Genomic DNA, 15,347 nt, shown 5'->3' with positions numbered 1-15,347 from the left:
TTTTGCAGCAACTTGTTGTGAAGGCGGTATCACTAGCCATCGCCCGTGATGGAGCCAGTGGAGGCGTTGTACGAACTGTCATAGTAAGTCACCTCTCTGACTAAAATTCTCGGACGTGGGACTTATATAACCTCTTTAATGGAACGTAGATAACAAACTGTCTTTGATGTTTTTGAACAGATCAACTCAGAGGGAGTCACGAGAAACTTCTACCCTGGGGACAAGTTGCAGCTTTGGCACGAGGAATTGGAACCCCAAAACTCACTCTTAGACATCCTGAACGCCGCTGGTCCTGAACCAATGGCCATGTGATCAGCAAGGATCGATCATTATCTTACTCGTGGGCAAACATTTTAGATAATTTTCATTACAGTTTCCAGTGTCTTAAAAAGACTTTAAACGCTGTTGGAGGTTCTTTTGTAATGACCCGATCTGTCTTTTTTAAATGGATATCGTGTTTCTTATGGCTATGGAGGTTTTAATTTAATTCCTCTGTTCTGGAAATTGATTTTTCAGTTTGTTAATTTTACGAAACAAGACAAACTAATTATATGATGAATAAATAAATAAAACATAGTTAATTACACAATTTTGTGTGCTTGACACGTGGCCGGACAATGGACACTTGAAAATTTTTCTATGTCTCAGTCGCAGGAACTGGACGGAGTCGGAGAGGCAAGAGCAAGATGAGTATGTTGTCAGGAGGGAAAGCTGCTCATGATCTCTTCGTCTATGGCAGTCTCCAGGAACCCGAAGTCGTTAACGCGCTTCTCAATCGCGTCCCTGACCGTGTCTCCGCCGTACTCTCCGGCTTGTGCGTTTCTATTTTATCTCTTTCGCACCCAATCTGTCTTAATTTTCATTTGTTTTGGATCCAATGGAATGTTTGATTAACGGAGATTGTGAGAATTTTCAGCCACAGGTTTAGACTCAAAGGCCGCTTTTATCCAACAATTCTACCGGACGGTACCGGAGAAGTCACCGGAAAGGTTCACTTATCATCCCTAGATCTCCATTTGTTCACATATTGGTAGACTAGGACAATAGAGTTAAATCCATAGAGAAACGTTAAGGCCGTTGTTCTTTTTGGAGAATTGTCATGCTGTGTAAACTCTTGATTTTGAGGTTTATCAGAAATTTGAAATTTGAAGTACTGTAATGTGTTTGTTCTTGTAGGTGCTGAAGGGAATCACAGATGATGAACTGAAAATGTTAGATGAGTTTGAGGATGTTGAATACGACAGAAAGGCTGTGGAAGTGGTGCTGACGGTATAATATTAATGTTTTGATAGGAACAACTACACTTCGTACATATTGGACTCTTGATGCCCTTTGTCATCTGCAGGATACTTCAGAGAAGCTGCCAGTCGAAACATATGTATGGAAGAACAAAGATGATCCGGATCTTTATGGAGAATGGGATTTCGAGGTTTGATATCTCTTATTATATATGCTTGCCTCATTGCTTTTAGAGTGTGAAAGGTATCAGTCTTTATAATATGTTAAACTGTGTTAGGAATGGAAACGACATGACAAGGAAGGTTTCGTAACAGCGACCAAGAAATTTCTGGAAGATAGGAGATTACCAGAAGCAAAGACGAGGATCGACACATTCAAAACGTTCTTTAAGCAGGATTCTGAGGATGGGAAACCTCTGGGTTCTTGATGATACTCTCTCTGATCTAACTGCTATGACTTTTGGTTCTTGCAGTTATATTAAAGTGATTGCCATTGCTTCATTTGAAATAAGAATTGTGGATCTATGCTTCTTGGGGAATTTTTAAATAAAAACAGAATGTTCATGACTCTTGTGCATGCAGCTACTAGCTAGACATGAATGGGCTTTGCATGATCATGTAATCAGATGATTTGTATTTTCATTGAAGCGTGACTGTTTCTTGTTTTGTTTACCTATAAGGGAAAGGGCTTACAGATAATTGATGCCTTAGAAAATAAGCATTTCCATTGTTTCTCTAGTTGTCTTTTAGCTCATAACTATGAATACCAATCTACTTAAACTTAAAGGCAAGCAGCACTAAATTATGAGTCATGGAGGTACAGTCACAATAAATTGTGTAAGTTTCCGAGGCCTATGGTTTTGTACTTTTGTTCATGTTAAATTTTCTTGCTGGATCTTGCTGTCTAGTTTCTTTTTTTATATAACCTGCACTTCCTTCAAGTTGCTCATATAATCACTACTCCATACAGTATCCTCGAGATCAGGTTCAGGGAGATGATTACACATGTATTATTATTGGGTGATTGCTTTAGATGGGCGCTAAGTCTCACTCAGGGTGCAGATGTCATGTGGCCTTTCCGTTTTATCAGATCTCACTCCTTAAGCTTTGACTTTGACCACCCCTTAATCCAGGTGAGAGAGAACATAAAACATATCATTCCATGAATATCTCCTTCTATCTCTCTCTTGAATCTTGATTGATTTTGGGAGGATACCAAGATCATTCCTTTTTGATTGTGCCGTACTCTCTTAGGGGATTAATCGTTAATTGCATGTGAGTTCAATAATGAAGGGTACTTAGTTTAGAGCAAATGTGTCTGTGATGCTATGATTCTGTTATTATAATCACGAATTAAGATACTTATTATAGCATTAGTTTCGGTTGTAAAAGCATAGGATACTGTACGTTGTTAATCTAAATTGTTAAACAACCACAGTCTCCACTTGATGATTAAATAGTACATTGCCGTAGGTACTCATCTTTTTACACTATTTTAATTCTTGTTAGTTACTCTATTAGTTTATTTTAAGTCTCTAATTACAATTGGCATAGCTGCAACATCAATACACATGGGGGTAGTTCCCGGAAAGAACGTAGGATGCATAGATATAGACACATGAACCTTTTGCTTTTTCTGTAACAAGACTGGATTGGGGACCTAAAACTGCCATATAAAGCATACTGGTCAAGTGTAAGTTAAGCGGGTATCGAACTTTTGGGATGCTCGAGTTTGCGATGTAGCCAGGAAAGTATGCTTATCTTTGCACCCACAATACACAATACTGGTGGGTTCATCCTTTTAAGTTGACTTGGCATTTTGGGTGGATATGGGCTTGGTTTCAACTTAATAGTTAGAGGACAAATGCAGATGTTGAGAAATGGATCTACTGGTGAACAAGAAGTTTGAATCTTTATCTCCATGATTCACTTTAGGGCAGAGAAAAAAAAAAGAAACAGAGAGGTTTTCATTGTTTGGTCTGTTTCAATGATCCGTTTGTACATTCCATTATTCAAAAATCTCTCTATCTCTCACTCTTTTTCTCATTGAAGTTGCATAGTACACAAAGTCCAAATCCCCAAGGGAAAAAGGGGGAACATGGGGAAGAGGAAGAAGAATGGATTAATGTAACAAGCAAATGAAAAACAAAAAACTATCTGCACATGGGGCTGTGAGGTTGATGAGATGGAGTCCTAGGGCAATCCGAAGGATGACGATAACTCAGAACTTCCTCAGTTGTGGCATTGAACCTGCACTCCTGTGTGTTCAGGTAAGCATCATTCTTGTTGTCCTCCATTATCTTCAAAATGCTCTCGAACACAGCAACTTCACAAGGAATCCTCAAGATACCAGCTTGTTGAAACCCAAACTCTTCCTCTGCCTCGCGCAACAACACGTGGAAAGCTTGGTGGCTAAGGTAGTCTGTTGGTATCTTGTATCTCTTCTCCTCCTTCCCCACCGAGACAGCTAAGTAGCCTTTAGGAACAGCTGTCGTGTCTGTGAAGGATAATGTCCTCTTCAGAAACTTGATGCTCTTGCTTCCGCTTCCGCTTCCACTTCCACTTCCACTTCTATTGAGGTTGATGTTGATGTTGTTGTTGTTGTCATCTACGCTGTCAATCTTGTTGTTGTTGGCTTGTTTTGAAGCGTGTGCGACTTTTCGCCATTTCTTGAGGATCTGTTGAAGCTTAACGATCTCTCTGATCTTGTTCGACTTCTTGGCTTCCATGGTGGCAGAAACTGAAGAAAGACGAAATGGCGTTGTGCTTGGTGTTTGTATAGCTATCTCTGTGTGTTGTGTAATGATAGAGACATGGTGGGTTTTGGAGATTAGGGAGATATATAGAGGTGCTGATGACATTTTGGAATCTTGTTTTAATTATTTAATAGATTAGTTTTGAAATTAAATGTTTAAAAATATTCGACTAATCATATGCTTTTGGTTTTCTTAATAACCAACTTGAAAACCTCTCGTTACACATCTTGTTTGACCTTCTCTTAATTAAGTCTTTATTAAGGCCATGTTTGTTTATGCTTTTGGGATTGCCTTTAAAATAAGCAATTACACCACAACTATTTTGTTAAAAACAAAAAGATTTAGATAAAGTTTACTCTTTCAGCCATTTTATCTTCGTAGAACTGATAAAAAAAAATAGTGAGCGCAAGGTATATATACGTAATTGTTTTACATATATTTATATGTAGAGATGCTGACTCTTTCGGTTTATTCATTTTTCCACAGAGAAGAAAAGTAAAAGTTTCTATCTCTTACATCTTTTAAATAAATATGAACATTAAATATGTTCTGCCACATTGGAATATTCAGGAACGATAATAAATTACTTATCGTGAGTGCATCATACGTACTTTATGAATAGAAATGTAACACAAGATATAACTTCGAATGTAAGAAATAAATTGAAGTGGTAAGAGTTGTGGTGTGTGTGAGAGAGAGAAGAGGAGAAACATGAAACATGGGGAAGGCTTCAGTTTCCAAAGCAAAACGGCTTCACGGTTCAGTTCACATGAATCTAAGGATTGGATCTCCTCCTCACTTTTTCTTTCTTTTTCCAAAAAAATATAGTAAAGTAGAAAAATTAAGTTAAGTACTATACTTTTTCCTAATTTTAGTATTAACGACAAAAATAAATTACTTTTACCGACGCATCTTAGAAGTTCCCCATTCGAACATGGAGGACCGTGCATGCTGGTTGAAGGACTTCAATTTCCACGTCACTCTGTTCGTGCGGTTTCGGGTTTTAATCGAACCACCCCATGTGAACCTTTTCTTTTTACTTTCTAGATTTTAATTTACATATAGTGCTATTTATTTCTCCAGATCTGATCATTTTTTTAGTTTAACGTTTTGTATACAAAAGTGTGTGTGTTTGTGGGTGTGTTTTTGGGCATGGCTTCATAAATGTGATTATAATCAAACTAGAGTCTTAAGAAAGATAGTTTTCTAAGTAAATCAACAAGATTCTAAACAAAGAAAATTCGAGAAAAAATAATATACGCAAATAATTAATGATTGGTTACAACGACTAAATCATATGTTTTGAATTATATTCGAATTGGTTTAATTTCTTATGATATCAACAATAAAAGTCGGCTTATTATTACATAAAATGCATAATAAAAAAGTTGACGCCGATTTGATAAACTAAGAAAACTTATTTTTAATGCCTTATTCAATATTATAGCATTGAAGTTTTCAGACTGGCGATCGTTGCATGTGCTGGTGATGAACTAGCGGAGAAGCAATGAATATATCAGCAAAAATTACGCATAAAGCATGGAATATTTTATGAACGTAAATATTATTATTATTTTTTATGTATTGAGTTCAGATTAGGCTAGATTATATAATTGGAATTCCAGATTAAAAAAAATAATGAAAACCCAAAATAATAACTCTAAATTTATGATTCGTCTACAATCGTTATAATGCACCACAAATGATATTATTGACATATTTTACTCTTTAGCAATAGTTTGGTTATTGTCATCCGGTCTTGTGTTGTTTTTATTTGATCATTATTATTAGAAAACAATACAAGTCGTAGTAGCACATAAGATTACGTACGTAGATTTTAGTGCTGTCAAAGATGCAGTTGAATATGATGGGTGTAGCAACAACTATATATTAAAAAATTTAAAGTTAAGTGATAAATATTTGTTATGTTGTTGTGTTTTGGTTTTCTACAACTCGCAAAACGAACATATTCGGGTTTTAACTTGGATTATTATAACTAGCTAGGCCTAGACAACGACACATATCAAATATTTTATATATTATGAGATTCAAAAATTTTAAAACGAATTTATAAGTTTAATCAAACCGGTGGGTCAACTGCTAGAGAAAGCATCGTCCACCGATTTTTTGTCTACCAGTGTTTTCCCCCGTCGTAACTGCTATCCACGAGACCAATTAGGCCACCAATCCACCATATACTTTAAAATTATTAAACAATTTATCTCTACATGATTCATACGTAGTGGCCCGTACAACATGGCCTATATCACAATACACGTTCTTCTTTTTCTTGTACGCATTAGTAAATTAGTTTTTAATAACCTAATGCTCAGAGTTTAGCTGCTCCAAATACAAATGATTAATAATTACTTACTTCGTAATTTTATAGAAACAATCACATGATGAGTTCTATTCATTGGAGGGTTAATTAAGTAGGTTTGTAAATCCGTACATTTTCCATGATATATATTAAAAAAAAAAAGATAATGTAAACTAATTTAATGAAAATTTAGAGTTTATGTTGTAAAGTGGTACTAACCACCATGAAGAAACAAACAGAAATGATTGAGCCCAAATGAATAATTGAGAAAACGTACCTTAATTAAAATTAGAAAAATTAGCTGGCTATTATGCTCTGATCTTTCTACGTGCCATAAATCAATAATGATTTCCATGATTGTCATTGGTCTAAGATGATTAATTTGAAATATATTAAATCTCTTTATAATATGATACACATTCCAAATTCCGTTTATTAATTAACCTGATCATGCATTTGCCTTTGCTTGATCTGATTTGATTTGATTTGCTGTTACAAATTGGATAAATTTGCCCCATAATAAGGTAGCAAAAAAAAAAAGAGAGGAAAGAACGGATGTATATAATAACAATCTCATCGGTATAGACCGTTAAATATCATACTCTTTCTTAACAGTAACATTCGATTAATTCTAACACAAAAAGTTTTTATCAAGAAGAAACAAAAAAAAATCACAGAAAAGACAATGAATCAAATAGCTGAAAAATTTAGAAAATTAGTTTTATATTCTTTTTTAAGTATAATTAAGACATATTAATTTGGTTTTAATTACTACTATTTTCAAAAAAAAAAAAAAAAAAAAAGGGTAATCAAGGCCTTTTGCTGATAAGTAAATGGTAATCTATAGTGAAGAGACGGTAACGAGATGTACCGAATACCAATTATCCACTCAATTTTGTTGCTTAACAGATTTTAGTTAATCACATGTCTTTAGTAGTAGTAGTAGTAGTAGTACATCAGTAAAGAAACTAGGCCTTGAAGGTTGACAGAAGAGAGAATCCTTTTTCTCTTAATTGATATTGAAAACCCCCATACGCCTACATTTACAACTCTCGAGCCCAAATCATCTTGCAATTTATATTGGGCTATAATTTACGGATATCAAACACACGGTTTTTCATAGATATTTTTGAAAGTGGATTAGCTCAAATGGTACCAAATCAAAAAGAGTCGTCTCTGCAACTGCAAGTATGTCGGCGTGTGTCGCCAAGTCTCCAAAAGAAATGATAGAATACGTCACTATGATAACAGCAAAAAGTATGGACCGAGCAAATGAGCAATATGAAATAGACCTGAAGACCATAACCGAATTAATACCTTTTATTAAAAAAAAAACTGTCTTCTCTCATTCCTCAGTGAGGTTTATCCCCAAGTTTTCCTCTCTTTCATCATTTTTACGGTGACGTTTTCGTATGAACTAAGCTTCGTCTTCCAACTAGTAACTACACTATAGTATTGAGATATTGCACGATAATAAAAAGTTTGATTTTGGTGACTTGTGATTCAAGATATGAATAATTTTTTTGTAGACCGATTTATTTTATTTTCTTTTTATACCAAAACTATTCTAGGAGGTGTTGCACCGATAACTCGCTTTTGAGGTTTTGTTTTCTATTTAATGTGCAAATAATTTCCACACAGAAAAAGAAAAGGTCCAGAGAGTTTCAGGTTCTTGTTTTCTTTTCTATACTAACCTTATGATAAAAAAAAATCTTGCTTTTTCAGCTTCATGACTTAAAACAAAAATTGGAGTTGTCCAAGAAAGTTTCACTATTACTCAAAAGCATTACTTTTTAAAATTGGATTCCACAAATGAGAGCATATATTTCCTTATGTGGGAAACAAGATTCATCAACATCAACACCTAATAACATGATGTCGGATTTGTGGCCAGTGACCCAAAGAACACTGACAATCAAAGCCAACTTTCACATTATCGTTTAAGTCGATCTCCGAGCCAAAAGAAGAAGGAAGAGAAACTATATATGCACCAAATTTTAAACTTAATAGTTTTTTTTTTTTTAAGTGTATCATGGAATTGTTATTAGGGTCGATATTAGTGGTGCATACAAATGAAAATGGATTTAGCAACTCTTCCCTTGAATTCAACGTTGGTAATGATTGACAGCGTACGTCTATATATCCAAGAAGGTTTATGTTGTTTTCAGATGAGTGTAATTCAACAATTTTTTACTCAATTACTTTCCCTTTGTGTTTCTTTCCGTTATAATTGGTGATCTTTTTTAAGATAAGAACACTCATAAAAATAAAACGAAAGGCGTCCAAAGTCCTCTCAGAATAGAAATGCACTAGATCATTACTTTGTTGGTATAAACGATGTTTCGGAGCAAATTGCGTATGGGATGAGAATTTGTTTAGTGAGGGACAAGTATTATAAAAAGTAGTGTAGAACCACACATATTTTAGTACTACTACACATGAAGATTTAATTATTCATTCATGATGATTTATTCTGCAAATCTTCGAATCTGATGTGCACTAAAAATTGAGAGATATTCTTATGCTCTACTATTGATTATATATAGACATGTGCTACAAACTTTTGTTCTAAACAAGTGTTTCTTTAACAAAAGGAAAAAAAAACAAAAAAACAACATAATAATATCTGTGGAATTTTAAATTTTCTATTATTTTAATAATTTCTTATATGATGGCTTTTCCTCCTATCATGGTTCTTCTACGTTTGTATATAACTTAAATTCTGTATATATAAAGAGTTAAAGATCTTTCGTAATAAAGAAAAGTATTGTCAACAAACATACATGCATCTATCGAATTTGAATTCACAAAGCGACATAGCAAAACTAATACAAACTAGTGTAGTTATATATTTTACTACCATAATAACACAGCTTTTATTATTAAGTAGTAAGTACTAATATTTATTATGTGGAGTGTAACTAGACTTCACGTAGCACAATTTGATAGGACGGGATATTCTTTGTGAAAAAAGTGACCCATTAACCTATATCAACGTCAAACACCCTACCCTGAATGGTATGAATCTTAACTCACTAGAAGAATTATTCTAAGTTACGATTTAATTTGTAGGTATTACATATTATTCGTAGCAAAAAAATATTTGTTACTATTTTGTTACAAATTTAATTAGTAATTATTTGGTCGTAGCAAATTTCATCTCCGTCACTAATTGTAGTAATTTGCTACCAATTAGATACTAGTTAATTAGTAGCAAATAGCTACCATTTGTGACTTATGTCTGTCGCAATTTGCTACAAAAAGTAACGAACAAAAATGTAACAAATAGATACAACCTGCTACTAGTTTTCTATGTAACAAATTTATAATTATGGTTGAATTGTATTTATACAAATTATTTATATTTTAGTAATTATTTTAAAATTATGAATAATGTTTATTTTTGGAATGAAATAATTTTAAAAATAAAAATACTATATTAATTATTATGAAACCATCATTTAAAAAAATGTATAACAAAATAAAATTAAAAACATAATTAAAAATAAGTAGATGGACACACTATCCTTCCTCTTTGATAATTGATACTCACTATCACTCCAACCCCCAAAGAAAATTACAAGCGTGAGTTTAATAAACTAAGTCCAGTTGCATCCACTATAGGAAACTGTAATCTCTTTAGAATACTCAAACCAATTTTCATATATCTATAATCCTCGCCAATAGAGAAGCTCAACCATCCACCTTGAAGCAAGATTTGAATCATCCTCGTGAGTTCCCTCTTAGAACCATCAAGGTCTTAGAAAAATATGTTAGCCAAGCTCAATCTATGTGTGGCCAAACATAATTCCTGAGCTACCAACAAATCTACTGTCCATACCTGAGTTGTAAACTAGCAGGAACACAATCTTGTGATATGCCCAACTTCCATTGACTCTCTTGATTCCTTCATAGCCTTGTACAGCAGCTGAGATACACAAGTATGAAATCCATTAAACATGTTAACATAACAAAAACATCATAAGCTAAACCACCTAGAGACTAAACAGTCACACAGTTTCTTCCATGAACCTGTCCGTGAAATCCATGATTCAAACCTAAAACAAAAATTTCAACAACCAGTTAGCAAATTCAAGATTCGAGAATCAAAGAATCTGTGATTTTGAAGAAGATCTAAAAACGAGAGGTTTTCTTGGTGAAGATTAATCTCAGAACCAGAATATAAATTATAGTCAAACGCCTTAAGGCTTAAGCTTACCTGGTAGACCATCAAGTCTATGGAACTTTAGTTAGCAGTCTGCAAAAAAACTCAGATCACCAAGAAAAACAGCTTAGATCTATCTGCAAGAAAATTATATGAGGCTATTAAAAGGTCAAATACTCATGAAGAATAATTGTCACCCTGTAGTTGCATCAAGTGAAATTCAAAGAAGAGAAACTTACTTATAAAGTGAATCCTGACAAATAGACAACTACAAAGCTGCCTGTCCATGAAGCTCAATTAGCAAAACTAACTCGCAACTAGATAATACAATCAAAAAATTGATTCATGTGATCGAGAACTGAATCAAAGAAGAAGCTTTTTTTTTTTCCAATTGCTTATTTCATATATTTTACAAAGGATTTAGAAGACGATGCAAGCTCTTTTCTTAAATCAACATCCATGCTATTTTCATAGATAAATTTTTAACAAACCAACCATTTTTAATCAAACTGCAGGAAAATAAAGTTCAGATTTTTAAGAGTTTAAAGGAGAGAACCTATCAACAATCAGAACTCTGCTAAAGCTCAGAAACCCAGAAGACTCTTCCTGTTGCATATCACAAAATTAAGTCTCTGATTCACACTGTAAGTAATCACAAAACCCTAAATTGGGATAATTTGAGGATTAAAAAAAAAGATTGAACCTTTGAGGGAGATGGGTCGAGAGAAGAATCATCAAGGTTATTGAACAGTTTCTTCGTCTGATCCATAAAACCCAGTCGGAAAAATAACAAAATCGATAACTACGATGGCGAATTGAAGCTGAACGCCTTTGTACTTAAGTGAACCCTTCCCAATGTTCCTAGATCTGGTCGGTGAAGCCCACAAATCTTAGGAGAGAGAGCAAGAGGCAATGCAACATCCCATTCTCATGAATCTCATCCTAAAAAATCTGAGAAACGAACTTTTGGTCTCTCGGTATCCCCTTCTCATTCATAGCTTTCTTTCTTTCTCAAGATGTTTTGTACTTAGGTTTACATTATTTTATAAATTATTTACTACAATTTGTGACGATTTCTCCTATGTACTAGAGTTACAACATATTTTGTCCCTAAATTTATAGCAAATTTGCTACAAATTTATCCTGGTATCTATTTGTCATTATTTAGCTACGAAAAGTAACTAATTTGCAACAAAATCTATTATCTAATTATCCGTAGCTAATTCGTAACTTTTTGTAATTAATATTTGTTATTAATTTTTTCGTAGCAAAAAGCAGTAACTATATAATCAATTTTTTGTAGTGACTTGTTAAAACACCCTAAACTTGTTCAGTCACAACAACTCACAAACATTGATTTGAGCACTACGTCCAATTAATAGCTACAAAAAACAAGAGCCAACTTGGTTATTCAAAAAATTATAGTAATACTTAAAATCAATAGTCCATTTTAAAAACATGAAAAATCAATATATTGCTCGATGATTGATCTAGCTTTTTAAGTTTCCTTTAGTTGTAACTAATGAGGATATAAAGGAGCACTATAAAGTTTTGAAATTATACAAAGGACTCGAAATATGAATCAAGCCTCATTTCCCGTCCAAGAACGTCACGACCAAAGCTTAACACTCTTAAAACGATTATTGTAACTCTACTATATTTTATTCTCATTTTGATATAGTAACGACAGATCCAAAAAATCAGTCGATCATCATCTACAGTAAAAATACTTGCAACAGAATTCGAATCTTAACCAATAAAAGACAACCCGAGTTGACCCAGTCATCAGGTTGATTAGACTACCTCTTTTTCATATTTAAGCCGGAACAAAATCTTGTTTAAATAATTCATAATATAGAGTTTTTGTAAAGGAACGAGCTGTATCAGGTGAATAAGAATAATAATGATCGATCAAATGAACTATCATGAATCAAATAAATGTTCTCATTCATTTCTGCGTTAAAAACAAGTGGAAAATGAAAAATTCACGAGATGACACCAAATCCCGAAATCACTAGGATTCTCTGAATAGAGAGAGATAAGTTTATGTGATTTGTGGAGGTAATAGCTAGGATTCCAACGTGTGGGAAGATAAATGAGTGAAACACACAGAACCAAATAAGTTAAGTGACGAGGGAAGCATGACACTTATCGGTGATGGTTAAAGGTCGGCCTCAGTGTCTTGTCTTATCTCATATGATAAGGACTAATTACGATCACTCACGATATATATACCTGTTTATGGTCCTCGTCAGATTTCACTCATTTTACTCTTGGGATACAATGCTAGTTATTTGCAGTTTTTTAAGTGCTCCATTTTCGGTATTATATATTATAAAATGTAAGATATAGTGTTGAATTTATCAAAACTAGTAATTAGTATATATATATATATATATATTGTTGTAACTGACGCATAGTCAATTAGTCATACCTTTTAATTTTATGGAGTAACTTTTATCGATGTGTCATATATATATCTCGCACAGGAAAATAAATCTTAGCGGTTTTTATGAAATTTATTTTAATGTGTGTTGGAAGTACGTTCTTAAATCTGTATGTAAGCTTAATCGATTTTAATTTGTTTATCCTTAAAATTATACGTTTTTCTGTTAAAAAGAATAAATGAAAAGTTTATCCAAAAATTGAAACTTTAAGATACAGCAACACTATATTTGCTAGATTCACCAGGTATTTGGAAAGAGAATCCGACTATTAGTTTCAAACTTTTGAAGCTTTTTGTTTTTGTTTTTTCTTTTTGCTATCAAAACTTTCGAATCTTTAATCGTACATAAAACATGGTATACGTGTCAACGTGCATGTCATAATATATACATTCATCATATCTATATCGTTTAAAGAATCTATATTATAATAGATACATTTATAACATAACCAGAAGAATAAGTTCATATATTAGAAATGTGAAGTAATTAAGCTTAGTGTTGAGGTTAGCAGACGAAAAAATCGAATAGTAAAGTAGTACGAGTAGCTAATCTTTTAAATTTATTTGCTATTCTTTAAACTACACTAGTATAACTAAAACATAGTTAATTATTATGTAGTTTATTCTATAATACTACATAATTATTACATATATATATACAGTATAACTTTGTAAAACAAAAACACAAAACATTTATTTTGTGAGAGACGGATTATATATCTATAGACTATATCATATATTAACTGACGGGCCTACTACATATAGATAGACCTTTTCCAAAGTATAAATGAGTAGAAGAAGAAAGAAATAATAGAAAATAGAAATCAAAAGCGTGCAAGAATTACAAATAGAGTATCATGGGCTCAGCTAGAGATCACTTTGGGGTTTGAAAACTAAACAAACAAGCGTAACAATGGCGAACAAAAGGACAAAATATGCCACGGCATCCCTCTCGCCATCCACCCCGCTTAGCTTTATGTCTTTTCTCTAGTTTTTTTTTTCTTTCTAAAATTCATTATCTTTGTTTTTCTTTTCGAGTTAATACATTTTTTTTTTTGGGTTACGATCGTTATCATTTTTCTTATAAATAGGGACGTTTTCTTTTCCAAACCTTTCAATAAGTCACACATTACACACACAAAAAAAAAAAAAGAGAAAAACAAAAAAGAAGAGAGAAGTTCGATAATTTTGAAGTTGTAGAAATGGAATGGAGAGAATGTTATTTAGATGTGATCTTGGTGCCGCTAGGGCTAATGGTATATGCAGCGTACCATGTTTACTTGTGGCACAAGTTACGCACACAGCCTCTCACCACCATCATTGGGACTAACGCTAGAGCACGCCGTTTCTGGGTCGCTTCCATCATTAAGGTAGCCTGATCAACTTCTTACATAAACATATATCTACACAGAGAAATATATGATTTTTTTTTTAATGTATTTGCTTAATTAGGACAACGACAAGAAGAACATCTTGGCCGTTCAAACGCTTANTTTGAAGTTGTAGAAATGGAATGGAGAGAATGTTATTTAGATGTGATCTTGGTGCCGCTAGGGCTAATGGTATATGCAGCGTACCATGTTTACTTGTGGCACAAGTTACGCACGCAGCCTCTCACCACCATCATTGGGACTAACGCTAGAGCACGCCGTTTCTGGGTCGCTTCCATCATAAAGGTAGCCTGATCAACTTCTTATATAAACATCTACACAGAAATATATGATTTTTTTTTTTAAATGTATTGCTTAATTAGGACAACGACAAGAAGAACATCTTGGCCGTTCAAACGCTGAGAAACTGCATAATGGGGTCGACTTTAATGGCAACAACATCGATCCTGCTCTGTGCGGGTCTAGCTGCAGTTATAAGCAGCACATACGCTGTGAAGAAGCCTCTAAACGACGCCATTTTTGGAGCTCGCGGAGAGTTTATGGTTGCTCTCAAGTACGTCACGATCCTCACCATCTTCCTCTTCTCCTTCTTCTCTCACTCACTCTCAATTCGCTTCATCAACCAAGTCAACATCCTCATCAACACTCCTTTTCCTCCGGAGGATTTGGAGGACGAGATGATGATGACAGCAGAGGACTACGTGGCGGAGTTGCTAGAGAGAGGGTTTGTTCTGAATACTGTAGGGAATCGGTTGTTCTACGCAGCGCTGCCTTTGATGCTTTGGATTTTTGGACCGGTGCTTGTGTTTTTGTGCTCTGTCGTGATGGTTCCTCTTCTTTATAACCTCGATTTCTTCTTCTTCGGTATAGAAAGAAGAAAAATCGACAAAAAGTCCTGTTTTGGAGCTGTGTAGAATTAATGGACTTTTGGTACAGTAGAACAAGTGATTTGTAGTTAAGTGATATTATCGTCCTATTGGTTAAGGCCAGGACTACTGAATTGCATGAAGAATTTACATGGAAGCTGCAAA

At 33.8% G+C, this 15,347-nt stretch overlaps 3 protein-coding genes and 1 long non-coding RNA gene across 11 annotated transcripts; 2 read left to right on the top strand and 2 right to left on the bottom strand.

The window, feature by feature from the left end:
* On the top strand, window positions 667–1,937 carry LOC104730166 (protein AIG2 A-like). The gene is made up of 5 exons (XM_010449284.2): window positions 667–814; window positions 917–989; window positions 1,177–1,269; window positions 1,346–1,429; window positions 1,517–1,937. Exons 1-5 carry the CDS (start codon window positions 687–689, stop codon window positions 1,664–1,666), a joined length of 528 nt encoding a protein of 175 aa, XP_010447586.1. The 5' UTR covers window positions 667–686; the 3' UTR covers window positions 1,667–1,937.
* Window positions 3,247–4,091, bottom strand: LOC104730167 (auxin-responsive protein SAUR63-like). The gene has a single exon (XM_019234149.1). The coding sequence runs from the start codon at window positions 3,965–3,967 to the stop codon at window positions 3,392–3,394; it is 576 nt and encodes a 191-aa protein (XP_019089694.1). The 5' UTR covers window positions 3,968–4,091; the 3' UTR covers window positions 3,247–3,391.
* Window positions 9,799–11,775, bottom strand: LOC104730165. Of its 6 annotated transcripts, none has more exons than XR_002034432.1 (5): window positions 11,183–11,774; window positions 10,719–11,085; window positions 10,534–10,616; window positions 10,156–10,372; window positions 9,799–10,073 (listed from the first exon to the last, which is right to left on the bottom strand). It is a non-coding gene; the product is annotated as an uncharacterized LOC104730165 (long non-coding RNA). The 6 variants fall into 6 exon arrangements; XR_002034433.1 differs by having other exon boundaries at window positions 9,799–10,372; window positions 10,534–10,572; window positions 10,719–10,759; window positions 11,036–11,085; window positions 11,183–11,773; XR_758398.2 differs by having other exon boundaries at window positions 9,799–10,372; window positions 10,719–10,755; window positions 11,036–11,085; window positions 11,183–11,773.
* Window positions 14,048–15,347, top strand: LOC104730164. 3 transcript variants are annotated; one of them, XM_010449282.2, is made up of 3 exons: window positions 14,056–14,163; window positions 14,470–14,601; window positions 14,679–15,347. In XM_010449282.2, exons 1-3 carry the CDS (start codon window positions 14,128–14,130, stop codon window positions 15,228–15,230), a joined length of 720 nt encoding a protein of 239 aa, XP_010447584.1. In that variant the 5' UTR covers window positions 14,056–14,127; the 3' UTR covers window positions 15,231–15,347. The 3 variants fall into 3 exon arrangements, with proteins under 3 accessions (XP_010447585.1, XP_010447584.1, XP_010447583.1); XM_010449283.2 differs by lacking the exon at window positions 14,470–14,601 and having other exon boundaries at window positions 14,048–14,295; XM_010449281.2 differs by lacking the exon at window positions 14,056–14,163 and having other exon boundaries at window positions 14,421–14,601.

The sequence above is a fragment of the Camelina sativa genome, chromosome 12, assembly GCF_000633955.1.
Source record: "Camelina sativa cultivar DH55 chromosome 12, Cs, whole genome shotgun sequence".
NCBI lineage: Eukaryota > Viridiplantae > Streptophyta > Magnoliopsida > Brassicales > Brassicaceae > Camelina > Camelina sativa.
Note: the sequence above shows the minus strand (reverse complement) of the source record. Positions and strands in the feature narration are given on the sequence as shown.